Source organism: Camelus ferus, chromosome 14 (assembly GCF_009834535.1).
Source record: "Camelus ferus isolate YT-003-E chromosome 14, BCGSAC_Cfer_1.0, whole genome shotgun sequence".
NCBI lineage: Eukaryota > Metazoa > Chordata > Mammalia > Artiodactyla > Camelidae > Camelus > Camelus ferus.
Genome location: NC_045709.1, coordinates 50,032,942 through 50,047,081, shown reverse-complemented (window position 1 = coordinate 50,047,081; position 14,140 = coordinate 50,032,942). Strand labels below are relative to the sequence as shown.

The 14,140-nt window shown below is 32.9% G+C and overlaps 1 protein-coding gene across 12 annotated transcripts in view; it reads right to left on the bottom strand.

Annotated features, from left to right (window-relative positions):
• Window positions 1-14,140, bottom strand: part of MYCBP2 (MYC binding protein 2) — a 226,062-nt gene that overhangs the window by 117,263 nt on the left and 94,659 nt on the right. For all 12 annotated transcript variants that reach the window (XM_032496842.1, XM_032496837.1, XM_032496841.1 and 9 more), the window contains 8 exons: window positions 11,134-11,306; window positions 10,122-10,247; window positions 9,907-10,034; window positions 7,790-7,881; window positions 5,668-5,802; window positions 4,198-4,281; window positions 2,924-3,020; window positions 153-345 (listed from right to left, as the gene is read on the bottom strand). In XM_032496842.1, coding sequence (XP_032352733.1) covers window positions 153-345; window positions 2,924-3,020; window positions 4,198-4,281; window positions 5,668-5,802; window positions 7,790-7,881; window positions 9,907-10,034; window positions 10,122-10,247; window positions 11,134-11,306 — 1,028 coding nt within the window. The remainder of the gene's footprint in view (window positions 1-152; window positions 346-2,923; window positions 3,021-4,197; window positions 4,282-5,667; window positions 5,803-7,789; window positions 7,882-9,906; window positions 10,035-10,121; window positions 10,248-11,133; window positions 11,307-14,140) is intronic.

The following is a 14,140-nucleotide window of genomic DNA, read 5'->3' as shown; positions in this document are numbered from 1 at the left end:
TAAGCATCACAGCAAGCTGACTTTCTCCCCTCAAGTCAGAAGCAGGTTAAATAAAGGCAGCTGGGGATCTTAAGCTCCTGGTAATCCTTATACAAACTTTCTCAATGTCTCAAATATTTTCTCACTAAAGTCATTTAAAAAATGCATCATACCTGACACTGGGTAAATTTCACAGGTATAGACACGCAATAACCTCAGACAACAGGTACCCACAAAGCGCAGTCTCTCTAAATCGAGAAGCGTAGCTGTAAACTGGAATCCTTTCAATCCCCTAAGCTCTTCAACGCCTAAGACCAAGGTGGTCCAGCTCCAGTGAAGAATACTCAACAATGACTCAAAACATTCCTAAACCAGAATATAAAAAATAGATAACAATTAGTTCAAATGATACCATAGGCTGAATCAAATAGAAAAATGACATTCTACTTCAAAAGTTCATCTGAGTTCTGGTAGCCCAAATAACAGACATTCTATTAGTTCATTCATTAAATTACAATAAGGAGTATCTTTGAAGCTTGACAAAAAGGTAAAGTAGTTAGGCATCTTCAGAAACAGTATTCTTCAATATTTACCTATTTAAAATACATTTTTAAAGTTTCTCTGTTATCAACCTATCTAGTTTATCACATAAATAAAGGCAATAATAAAAAATACTTATGAATACACGTTTATCTTTAAAGAAAAATTAAATTCTATATCATAAATGTATTATGTATATAAACCAAAAATATTTTAAACACTTCAATAATTTTTGAATATGATAAAGTATTTTAGTATTAGATATCAGTGACAGTAACAGATAACTTACTTTATGTCTACATGTTTAATTTTATAATACAAGCTATAGCCAGATCTTGATAAGCAAATTAGAAGATAAAAATTGAATAGAAAATACTGAAAAATTATTATTTGAATTTTCAAAGATTCTGGAATATGAGTTTAGGATGGTGAACATCCCATGCTGTTATAGTTGGCCTGTTGGTTTTGCCATGCTTACATGGATGATAGATACTAGTTGAAACTCAAAGCCAAGCACTTTTCCCCTCATATCCAGCAAATTCCAGTCCTCTGGTTATAGCAATACCAAGAATAAGAGTTTAGTTTAACTTTTTAAAGAAATGATTGAGTAAGTTTCTTACATAAAGACTACAATAACCCAATGACCACAAAACCACTTAGACATAAATATAAGAGAATAACTATGCACAGAAAAAAAATAGATCACTGAAAAAGACACAACAGAGGCAAAGATACTTATTGGGTTCAAAAGATACCAAACTGATCTTAACACTAAAAGGATGCCAAGGTACCAAGGAGTCAAAGCTTGTAGAGTCTCTTACTCAAAGCATATTCTGTTGGAAGATCAATTTGACATGGCGCATCAAAATTTACATGATCCTACATCCAGCAGAAATATGCACAGAAGTACGTAAGTATCAAAGACACATACATATGTATATAGATATATAGCTGATCCTTTGTATTCAGTTTTCCCATCTATGGATTTAACCAACCAAGGATCAAAAATATTTGCAAAAGAAAAAAATTCCAGAAAGTTCCAAAAAGCAAAACTTGAATGAATGGCATGCCAGTAACTATTTACATAGCATGTACATTGTACTTACAACTATTTACATAGTATTTACATTGTATTGGTTATTATAAGCAAGTTGGAGATGATTTAAAGTATATGGGAGGGTGTGTGTAGGTTATATGCAGATACTACACCATTTTATATAATGGACTTGAGCATTTTGGTATCTGTAAGGGGTCCTGGAACCAATCCCCCTGTGGATATCAAGGGATGATTGTAATAGCAAAATATGAGAAACAAAGAATCCTTTGATAGGAATAGATTTGGATAAATTAAGAGTACAACCATTCTGTGGGATACCAACGCCAAATGTACTAACATGGAATATGTCTGCAGTATATTTGATAAAATTTATAAAAAGGAGATGCAGAACTTAAAGCATGATCAAAAACAAACAATTAGGTTGTATAGCATAAAGTAAATAGAGACTCATAAATTTGTTTATGTAAAAAAATTAGTTTGGAAAGATATATATCAAAATGTAAATACTAGTTATATATAGTACAACAGGGTGATAGAAAAAGACCTTTAACATAATTTTAGTATAGTTTTAACCCTAATCCACCCTATTCCCACCAGGGACATGTATTAATTATGTGGTTTTAAAAAACTAATTTAAAAAGGGGGAAAAAAGGCATTCTCCCTATGCATTTTACCAACATGACAGACTACCAGCTACATTGATAAATCAATTCACATAGTGCCTTACAATTTAAAAAGAATTTTTATATACCATATCTCATTAGAAATTCATAATGATGCTATGATGTAGTTTATTTTGATAACCTGCGTAAGAATTTTCAACTAATAAAGTAAAGAATAAGAACTTAACTCTCCTGAGCTGAAACACCATGGTATTTCTGTTACATCTTGGTGGCCTTCCATTCTACACTGGTCACCCCAATAGCACCATGTCTTTAACTGTAGAATGGGGAAGGTCAAGTAGTTCAACAAAGTCCCTAGTTAGATATGTGACACTTCTACTTAGTTCTTTAGGATTAAAGTAACTTTCTTGTTAACATCACTCTTAATGTTTCCTTCATTTTCTAACTCCCTCAGCACATGTATTTATACATGATTTATAAGAAAATCCACCATTTATTTCAGAATTATCAAGCCATGTTAAAATCAGTCAATATCTCTGTTTTCCCATTATTTAAAGTGCATATATTCTTTGGCCTGGTATGTCAAAGTTAGTACAAACAAATCTGAGTTCCTTAAGCTATGCTGAGATAAAATTTTAGAAAAGTGGTTAAGTGCTAAACATCAAAATGCAACTGACCATTTGACAGTGCTGAAAAAAAGCTGAAAAATTTTAAAATGGCTTACCACCGAGACAGTTCTTGCAAAAGATCTCTTTAAAATGTGTACCGGTTCACTGGTTTGCTGTTTGCCTTTTGAAGCACTGCCATCACTTGTTGGAAGTCTGAAGGTAGCACATAAATTAATGTTGACATTTTTCTTTACAAATATACATTTTTGCAATAGCAAAATAAATTAAACATTTCAATATTTTTGTTAGGTAAAATCCCAACATGGGGCTTTTATTAAACATTTTCCAATGCTAAGCAAAATTGTTAGCATTGAGCACTTCATCATCTAAATCCCACCTTTGTAAGACTGGGTAGTAGGAGATCTCTTACTAGACATCATACGTAACTTATGTTCTCTAGTAACCTTAGTATTAAATGCTACTCTTAAAAAGTTACTCAACCACTGTACCCAGGAGTAATCCAAGCAACTCATTACATTCATAAAGTCATACATTACAAATACTGACTATAACAGATTGCATAAAAAATAAATAAAAATTGCCTCTTGGAAAAGTGAGGTTGATTCCATCAAGATTCTTAAAGAGATACTAGAAAAGACATGGAAGACAGAGAATCACAGTATTTCTGTACAATCACTGTATTTCCTTTGATTTTTACTACTTAAAGTAACAATGTCATTTTTCAGTGACGATTTATAGCCATTTGAATTCTTTAGTCTAAAAATTATTGTAGTAATCTAGAAACAGATGGACACACACAAAGGCATTGGTCCCATATATTGCCATGAAGTAATTAAAATTCTTAAATAATGTTAAAATATAATCCTATTATCACATGAGCAAGTTACTGTTTGATATTTCAATGAAAGGTGGGAATTTTTCAGCAATAATGGATTTTCCAATTCATGCCATCACAAGGTCAACAACAAACCTAAATCTATAAAACAACCATCCAGGTCTATATATGAAGTCCCCATCTAGCACTCAGATTTCATTTTTCTAAGACAAATTTTATTAGTTTAAAAACATTCTGAAACTGGTTAAGAAAATCAGTAGATTTAAAAAATAAGTTATTAAAATATCATTATAGGCAAAATATAGATAATCTGAGTCATCAGTGATATTTTATTAAAATTAACCTCAAGGTTAAAAAAGTTTAAGAATATATAAAACTTAAATGTTTTTGTTAAATGTAGCTCTATTTCTAATGGTATATTATGATTTGCTGAATGCTTCAGGTACTTTCTTCCTTATATTTAATAGAGATCCTACTAGCTCATTATAGTAAAAGAATAAAACATGTTAATTAAACTAGAAATATGCTAAATACCTGTATAATAATTGAGGTATCTGACCAGCGTTAACATCTGTACCATTATTTGATTTCTTCGAACTCTTAAATTGGAAAACAACCCTAAGAAAAGAAGAAATAACAATGTAACCCAAAACAACATGATTCAAGATTCACGAAAGGAAATGAAAAATTTAATAATCATGTTTCCAAATCTTATGTTAATGAACAGAGATTCACTTTTTATGGAAAAAAATACAAGTGAAAAAACATCGTTCTGATTTTAGTTCTAACTCTGAATGGCTTAATGGGTTAAATGGAAGAATTAAACTTGATCTGGAGCTCCCAGGGGAGCAGCTGACCCCCTTATCCCTAGCCCCTCAGCTCAACTTTAACCAGAACAATAAGCTTTTAACAAAATATTTCAACTTATAGTTTAAAATCTGCTTAAATAGATACAACATAAACTTTAGCATCCAAATGCTGTAATATGCCAAGGTTGAAAGAACTATATATAGGAACCATACAGTCCCCAGGATCAAAGCAGTCTCTCCAGTTCTAATTTACAATCTTAGAGTAAGCTGAAAAGGATACATTACAATAACAGGCTTAATTTTGCCACAGCATTCTACTTGAACATTCAGGAGCACAGAATTCACTTCAGAAATTAGTCTGCTCTATTTTTTGGGTCAGCTCTGTTCTGAGCTGGACAAAACTATATATGAAACATACTATTATGTAACTTCTACCCATTTCAAACAGTTTATGCTCAAGAATAATAAAGAATAAACTGAATTTCTCCCATAAATGATGGTCCTCACAAACACATGAATCAGAGTACAGAGGATAAAGAAGGTTGGGCTTAGAGTCAAGAGACTCTACATCTAGATTTGGATCTGCAACACAGAAGCCATCTGACTTGAAGCAAATCATTTCACCGTTTGTCTCTATTCCCCTGACTGTAAAAACGAGGCTAATCACAAAGTTCACAAAGTTGTTGAGGGCATCAAATGAGAATATATTTGAAAGTATTTCACAAACTCTTAAGTACTAGATACTTGAAATTTAAACAGGAAATTTCTCCTTACATTTTACTAAAACTATACCATCTCATAACATTAAAGCCTTGCAATTCACAAAGTGTTTTCATAAGCACTGTCAAATTTTATAGCAAGTATATATTCCTTTTTTGTTTCCAAAATCCTCACTATTCTTGTCACTTTCCTCTATATAACTTCTAATTTGGTAATAAGCTTTTAAAGAATGTAACATGCAGAAATACAGAAAAATACCAACTGACAAGAGCAAAGAACAGCAGTCCTATTATCTCCCCATTGTGTCTAGACCTTAATCTGGCATGAGATTATATGAACTTAATTTTTAGCAGGTCATATTATGCTTCAGATTTACTAAGATTTTTGTCTTACTGAAAGAACTTTGAGCTTTCAAAACAATATTCCACTAACAAAAATGAGAGTTGCTTAAGAAATACCTAAACATTCTGCTTACCCGTCATCTGTGGTAATAGAAGCTTGTCCATGAGATCCACAGTCGCTACTGGGTCCTGACACTCGAGCCCAGGCCACATACCACCAGCCAGCTTGCAGGAGAACTGGTTCATCAAACATCATTGCATATTTTTCTCTGAAAGGAAAATTAATGTGTCAAAGACAATGCCTTTGTACTTCCCTGTTACATATATTTATTTTTTAAGTCCTCTATAAACAACACATGAAATACATTATAAGATTCTTATTTAACAAGATTAAAAGCCCTCTATTTTAAAAAGTATAAACAAGAACACAAATAATAGTTAGTTGTGTTATGGGGATGGCATTACACTTCCTCCCCCTCATCTTGAATTCTAAAACTTGCTTCAATGTTCTAAAACTTTCATATTAAAATAATTTTTAAAAAATTGTTAAAAAATCATTCCAGTTTTGTTGGAAAAATGAAAGTTTGAATTTTAGTTTTAAAGCTCATTTAATCAACTAAAGTGTTTTGAGAGGTCTGGAGTCAGATGGTCTGAGTTCAAGGCCTGGCTTTGTGACTCGCTAGCTAGGTGACATTGGGCAAGTTACTATATCTTCTCTATGACTCAATTTCTTCATCTGAAAATAGGGATAAAAACATTACCTAGCTCATAGCATTGTTCTGAGAATTGAATTGAGATAAAGTGTTTGGAATTGGGTCTGTCACACAGTAACTACACAAAAAGTTTACTAAATAAGGAGGAAAGAAAAAACATGTATACAAATGAGGGCATCTGATAAAGATATACCCAAGTTATAACATTCCAGGTAACAGAGTAGAAGGACTGCACTGGTTGTAGCTGGGATGGAGAGGAGAAGGCAGGGTGCTGAGGAAGGGGAAGAATGTCATGAGGGATCTGCAGAGATATAAAAGTACAAAACAGGATCTGGGGGTGGCAAGGTGTCCAGTTAAGCTGAAGCATTAAGACAGACATGGAAGAGCAGTAGGTAGAAAGTTTAAAGACATGTTGTGAAGGATTATGGAAGTCCTTTAATGCTAGCCTGAGGAATCTGGGCTTTGTTAGTAGGTAAATGAAGAAAATCTAGATGATTCTCTACACACAAAATGATACACTGCATTTTTTTTTACTCATAAACATATGTTTGAAAATAAAAATGTTGACAATGGCATCTTAAGGTTTTATTAAAAATTAATTAAATTTCCTGAAATTTCTCTAATCTCTGTGTGTACATAACATAAAAAAGTTACTGAAAAAATATCTCCTGATATTGTTTAATGTCTAAAGTGAAGAAACAGTCAAAATTTTCTTTAGGTTTATGACTTTTTCTCCAAAGTAATTATCTGTTAAAAGCAAACTCAGTGCCTTACTACCATTTTCAGAAAATACACATTTCATTAGCAAAACGCTTATACACACCACAAGATTTTCTTAACACAGTTATCGTTGGGAAGTACAGTGTACCACTATTATCATGAAGCTCAGTTTATTACTTTTTCTCATCATAATATTTGCTGATTCAAATCAGGGACTAACTGATGACTAACTTGACTAACTTGTCATAACACAGTGTTGAGGTAATTCTTAGGATTACACAGAGAGGACTGATGAAATCTAAGTCTCTTTTTATTTAATGAAACTTCATAAATAAACATCCTGATTCTGGTTACCTCCTAAGAGGTTTCAGTAAAGCTGGCTACCTCTCCAAGTGTTACAATCAAGCATATAGAACAGACATAGTGTAAGAGTATACAGGTGCTGTGAATTATGGCCCGCTATGACTATTCAACTCAATATACATAATGTCACCAGAAGTAAATACTTGCATCCCATCACTAGAACACTAGCATATTAGGTGTTCTCCAAGTGATACATAAAAATAGAAGTGTGCAAATATATGTACTTTTCCATCTTCAAGGTAGAAACAGTCAATTTATCTTGTGAAATAGAAACATGAAGGATACTATTATTTTAATACAGTGTTGTTAAAAGAAACACTTACGTGATACTTTAGTTTCTTACACTGCTGATAACAGTAATTTTTTTAAAACTTCCTTTTTAAGTTATGTTTAATCATGTATAATAAATTTTTCATATTAAGTACGTATGGATTATATTGAATAATGAAGAAATCTTTACCTCGCAGCACAGTCATAGGCCAATACATCAGTCTCTGCAAGAAGGTCTCCATCAGTTTCGTGATCTCCTCCATCAGGACCCAACTCAAACAGCTGGGGAAAGGAGAAAAACATATTATGCCCAGTCATTCAGTCATGTAAGTCTGCTGAATAATATGTTTACGATTTTGCATCTCCAATATATGCTGGACAGTATAGAATGTAAAAGAGAACCTGCTTTAAAAAAATGTTATTCTGTGAAGTATACAAACCAGTATGTCTAAATTAAGAAACATAAACAATATCTTACAGTCTATATTAATCTCAGTTTTTCTTATTTATATATCTATTTATATCAAACGCTCAAGAACATTCTGTACCAGATATGAACACCTGAAGGAAGACTAAGTGAGCTTTCAGATGTGGTTGAATTTTGCTTCAACACTCACTGGCTGTGAGAACACAGGACCCAGTTTCCTCGTCCATAAAGGGGGATGGGCACTACCAGTGCCTGCTTCACTGTAATTGTGAGAATTAAATAATGCTTGTAGAGCACTTAGAAAAATACCTAGCCAAAAAAAAAAAAAAAAAAAAAAAAAAGAGAGGCTAGAAAGATATTAGCTGTGGAGAGAGAGGAATAACAGAAGGTAAAGATACTTAAAAAAATAGGTGACAAAAAATAGTTCAAAGCAGTAACGGCATAGGAAAAGGAGACATGAAAAGTGTGAAAATAAATGACACTCTGGTATACATTTTAAGAGAATAACTGCTGTGTTGCCAGTAGACTGAAACGAGCAAGGACAGAAGCAGGATGCAAATTGAGAGGAAACTAAATAATCCATGTGGCTGTGACTTGGACCAACTTGGTACCAGGAGCAGCTTTCAGAAGTGGCTATATCCTGGATTTATTTTCAAAGTGCAGCTAACAATATTTGCTGCTGAAGTGGATGTGGGTACAAAAGAAAGAGGGAAGTCAAGGATGACTCCAAGATTTTGGGCCTGAGCAACTGGAAGAATGAAATTAAGTTTATTTTGAGTCAGTTAACTGGAATGGGGAAGGACAAGAGAACAACACATCTAGAGAAAGCAACAGAAGCCTAGTTTTGATATGTTACAACCGAGATGCCTGTTAGCTATCCAAGTGGAGATGCAGAGTATACATGACTTTGGAGGCCTATTAAGTGTGAGAGTGATCAGAGAAAGAATACTTAGAGCCAGAAGGCTGGATCACTATGGGGGTGAAGAGACTTTAAAAAGATGTTCAAGACTGAGTTCTGGAACTCTAACATCTAGAGGTCAGGAAGATGACGAATACCAAGCAGAAGACCAGAAGAGTAGCCAGTGAGACAGGAGGAAAATGAAATGTGATGTCTTGGGAGCCAAGTGAAGGAAGTACGTCACAGAAGTGCTCTACTGGATTAAATGTTAATCGGTTAAGGAAGGTAAAGACTGAGATGACGGCAGCATTTAATTGAGAATTTCTTATGAAGACTTATTGATATTAAGGCATAAACTAGTTTTCTCCTCTACTTAAAGAACAAAATCAGATAATTTGACAATAGAACATTCAAGCTATTAGTGAATTTTCAAAGAATGAACATATCCTTTGCTTAGTATAATTGCTGGCCCTTTCTGAGATGAACAGTGCAGTAAACCCATGATTTCTGATTGTTTTTAGTTTGTCTACCCGATGGAATCCATCCCTTTACTCACTTCATCCCTCATCCTCACTCCTATGGTGACAATGTCTGTTTACATAGGATTTGGCATAAAAAATGCTAAAAACTTTAAAAGCTGTATTAAAATGCCCCTGCATCTTGTCATTAAAATGGCTACAAGAAAGCAGGCACTTAGATACAGCTGTATCCAGACTACTAGGAAGTTCAGCACAAAGGATTGAGATTGACTGTTACAGCCTCTTTCAATCTAAAATTATTGAAAAATCGTTTTCTATTCATTTTACTCCCTTTTTCATTCACTTTAAATTTTTAAATGAGTTAATGACTTATTATTACTATATTTGATCTTAGCAACATTTCCGCAAGTCCTTTTTAGAAGGAGGCATTCTATAAAATAATAAGCTAAGTCGAAATTGTTATCTTCAAAGAAAAAGGGCAACAGTGTCAATGAACTACTTACCTTAATTTTAGCAGTATATTCTCCTCTACCTCCAAACAGACCAAGACCACCAAGTAAAATATCCGTGTCAGCACTAAAACGTATAGCTTCTACTGAATGAGCAGAGTAACCCCAGCCACCTCCATGACCTAAAAGATGCAAATGATAATTTATGTTTTAAAATATCCATATATTTCATTCATAAGACAATATTTCCCAAACATAAATATACATACTTTCAAACCTGTTTACTACACTATAATCTTCTTTGGAATAAACCTTCATTACTGCTTGAGTTTCCTCCTCTGTACTTGCAACACCCATTTTTAAATCCTGCATAGCTGCCAAGGTGTCAAGACAACCTAAAAGCAAACAAACAAAAATTCAACTCCTTCAACTTAAAATTTCCCCTAATATTGATAATATGAAATGCTGTAGGGGATAAATTCAAACAATAGACTCTGAATGTGCTCAGCAAATTTACTACAAGCTTTAAATAACATTTCATGAAAGATACAACCAATAAAAATTCTCCTCTGCCTGGGTAATTATCATATTTAAACATATACTAAATGACAATGTTTTGTGCAAAACTATCTAACTGAAAAGTTACAATCGCTTAATCTTCGAGTCCTTACAAAGTTCTTCATTTTATCAAACTCTCTGAATTACTTTAGGTTGATTCTTGAAGTACTAATTGCAGAAGACAGAATAGCCTGAGATAACTTTAATCAAGGCTAGTTCTAGATGTTTATAATGGTTACCAGACGTTGTTAAAGTGCTCTATCTCAAATTAATTAGAAGTGAAGTTGACGTGCTGTGGGAAACTGCTATGTAAGAAGAAACAGAAGTGGTAACTATAAAATTCATGTAATATTTTACAGAATTTATTTTAAATAATGAAAACAATTAAATATTATAATTATACATTTGACTATTCAACCTACATCTCTAAAGTTTATATATTCAAGTTAAGCAAAAACATTAAAAGATCTACCTATTAGGAAAATTGCATTCAGGGCTGCTTTATATCTGGGCATATACGACTCTTCCATGGTGTTGGCAGAAGTCTGATAAACTGTTTTCTGTAGGATAAACCTCTTAAAGTTGGAGGATTTAATTTATTTTGCACCTAGCACATTATTGTTTAACAAATATGACAGAATGATATACAAACATAAATACTCTTAAAAAAAATCCTCTGCACACATTAATGAAAATTAGCTGATCATCAAATACCAACCCTACCTAGAATGTGCAAAGCCGCATGAGACCGGGTGGTGAGAGCCCTTGATCCTGTTGGTAAGGCAAGTTCAGGACTCAGAATACTACATCGGGACTGCATGTCTGCTGCAGAGGGAAATCGGGCGTCAGCAACCACTGCATTGTAACACCACAGCTCTCTAGTGTTTGGTCGAAACCTTTCAAGAAAGAGAATGATTACAGCACTCAACATATAGTTTCAGTTAAAAAAAAAAATTCTGAAGTATAAATGATGATACAAAGAGAATAATACAGTCAGCTTAAACAGGACAAAATGTAGTTCATTATTTTCAATACCTGAGCTAAACAAACAAAATAAAATGATTTATGTCACTATAAGTGACATAAGTTGAACAAAACAGCAATATAGATCACATTACTTCATAAATAATAGAGCAACAGTTTACCTTACAGTCTAATGTGTACTTACAAACATGAAGCTTTTGTACAACACTCTATTAAAAAGCTTAAAGACAAAGAGTAAGTCAAAAGAAAATACGTAAAACAACCATATGAGACAAAACAACAATAGCCACAGTGTAGTCTACTCCTGCAAGCCAATAAGAGATAATCAATCCAATACCTAAGGTGGGCAAAGGACGTGGAAGGCTGTGGTTAGAAAGGAAGCACAAAGGGAATGTATGCAGATGCTCAACCTACTAATACACAGCAGAGCATTACAAAAACCAGAAGGAAGCCAGAATGCCCTCCCGCCATTATCTCATTTCTTTTATCTATTTCATAACAAAATTCTCAGAAGGCAGTCTCCACTTCTTTACCTCCTTTATTCTAAAATTTTTTGGAAAAACTGTTTTTATCAACTACTGAATACACATAAAAGAACAATAACAAAATACTTTTAAGATAAGATATAAAGAATAAAGACACAATGTACACTAGTAACTGTCTCTCTCCCTAATCAATTCCTTTCCTTTCAAAGGTAATAATACCCTGAATTTTAAGTTTCTTATTTTCTTGCTTTTCTTTGTGATTTTTCATATATTTGTATCAAAACAGTATATTATTTAAATTTCATGTTGTGAATTGTATATGAACAGGATACATACTCTGCATTCTTCTGTGGCTTACTTTCTTCAAACAATAGTCTTACAATTTGTATTTACACAGTGCCATATGGCTGCAAATTCATTCATGTGATTATACCACAACCATTTGTGCATTCTATTACTGATAGCAAAAAACAAAAACCAGTTTTCCGTTACAAAAAAATGCTGCTATAGATGATCTTTCATACAGCTTCTAAAGCACAGGTACATGAGTACATGAAAAAGAAGAACAAATCCTCATTTTTTTCAGCTGGTATGTCTACACAGAAAACACTACTCCCCTAGAAAGTTTGATTCATGTCAGATATAGCTGTTATTTCATATTAGTTTTAAAAGGATGGTCTTCTTACACTGGAATTTGACACAACATTGTAAAATTGTTATAAATCAATAAAAAATGTTAAAAAAAAAAGGACGGTCTTCTCAATGACACTTGGTGATCCAAATTTATTAAATATGAAAAGCATTACAAGGAACCAATCAAGTTATTGCTAAAATCAGAAAGACTCATCTTTGGTGAAGAGTACTATGTAATACTGAGACTTTGCTAACTTGTCTGTTACTCCCTGTTTGAGCAGAGTTTTATTTATGAACACCTATGTATTGCAATGGTTTGAATCTGTTCATGTGAAAACTGGCTGTAAACTGAAAATTGTACACTGCATTGCAGAACAAATCACACGTTTAATCCTAATAACAAATGGCTGTTTGTTTTTTTTTTTTTTAAAGAAGCACATTTTTTAAATCCAGCAATCACACTGTATATATCCAGAAAAACTGAAAGCGGGATCTTGAAGAGATATTTGCACACTCATATTAATTAATAGCAGCATTATCTACAACAGCTAAGAGGTGGAAGCAACCCAAATGCCCACGGATACATAAAGGGATGAACAAAACGTGGTAGAAACATACAATGGAATGTTATTCAGCATTTAAAAAAGAAATCCATTCTGTCACAGGCTACAATGTGGATGAACCTTGAGGACATTATACTAAGTGAAATAAGCTAGTCACAAAATGACAAACAATGTATGATATTTCACTGAAACAGAAAGCAGAATGGTGGTTATCAGGGGCTGAAAGGGAGGAGAAATGAGTTGTTCTTTGCATATAGTTTCAGTTTTGCAAAATGAAAACATTCTGGAGATCTAATGTACAACAATGTAACTATACTTATTACCACTGAACTGTATACCTAAAAATGGTTAAGATGGAAAATTTTATGTTTTTTACTACAATTAAAAAATTTTAAATTATTTTTAAAAAACACTTAAAAGTAATACTTGGCACAGAATAAATTCTATGAAAGTAGTTGCTATAAGTAGTAGCTTTAACATTATTGGATTATTGCTTTTTAATTTAATCTATCAATCTAAGTGTTGCTCTTTTACAGGTGATCATTCTTTTCTCTTGGTCTTTTGTTTTCTATAATTTCATTACAATGTATCTTGATTGTAGATGATGGAAATACATAATTACTAGTATCTATGGATTCAAATCATTTTTTGGTTTTGGAAAATTCCTAGGCACTATTTCTTCAAATATTGCTTCTCTGCTATTTTCTCTACTCTCTAATATTTCCTTCTTGGATGTCTATGAGATCTTATTATATTCTTCAAACCTCTTAACTTTCATATTTTTATATTCTTGTCACTGTGGCCTTTTGGGTAATTTCAAATCTCCTGTTCAGATCTCCTGATCTGTCCATGCATTTGTTTGAAAAAATTATTCTTCATTTGTTAAAGTTCTGTTTGGTTGTTACTCAAATATGCCTTACCACTTGGAATCTCAATTTAAGTCTCTTTTGCTTGCCCAATTGGAGATTCCATCTTTTACTTTTTAAATATTTCATACATAGCTAATTTATATGTTTCTGACAACTCCAAGGTCTGAAACTGACCTTGTTGCTTGTTCTTTTGCTG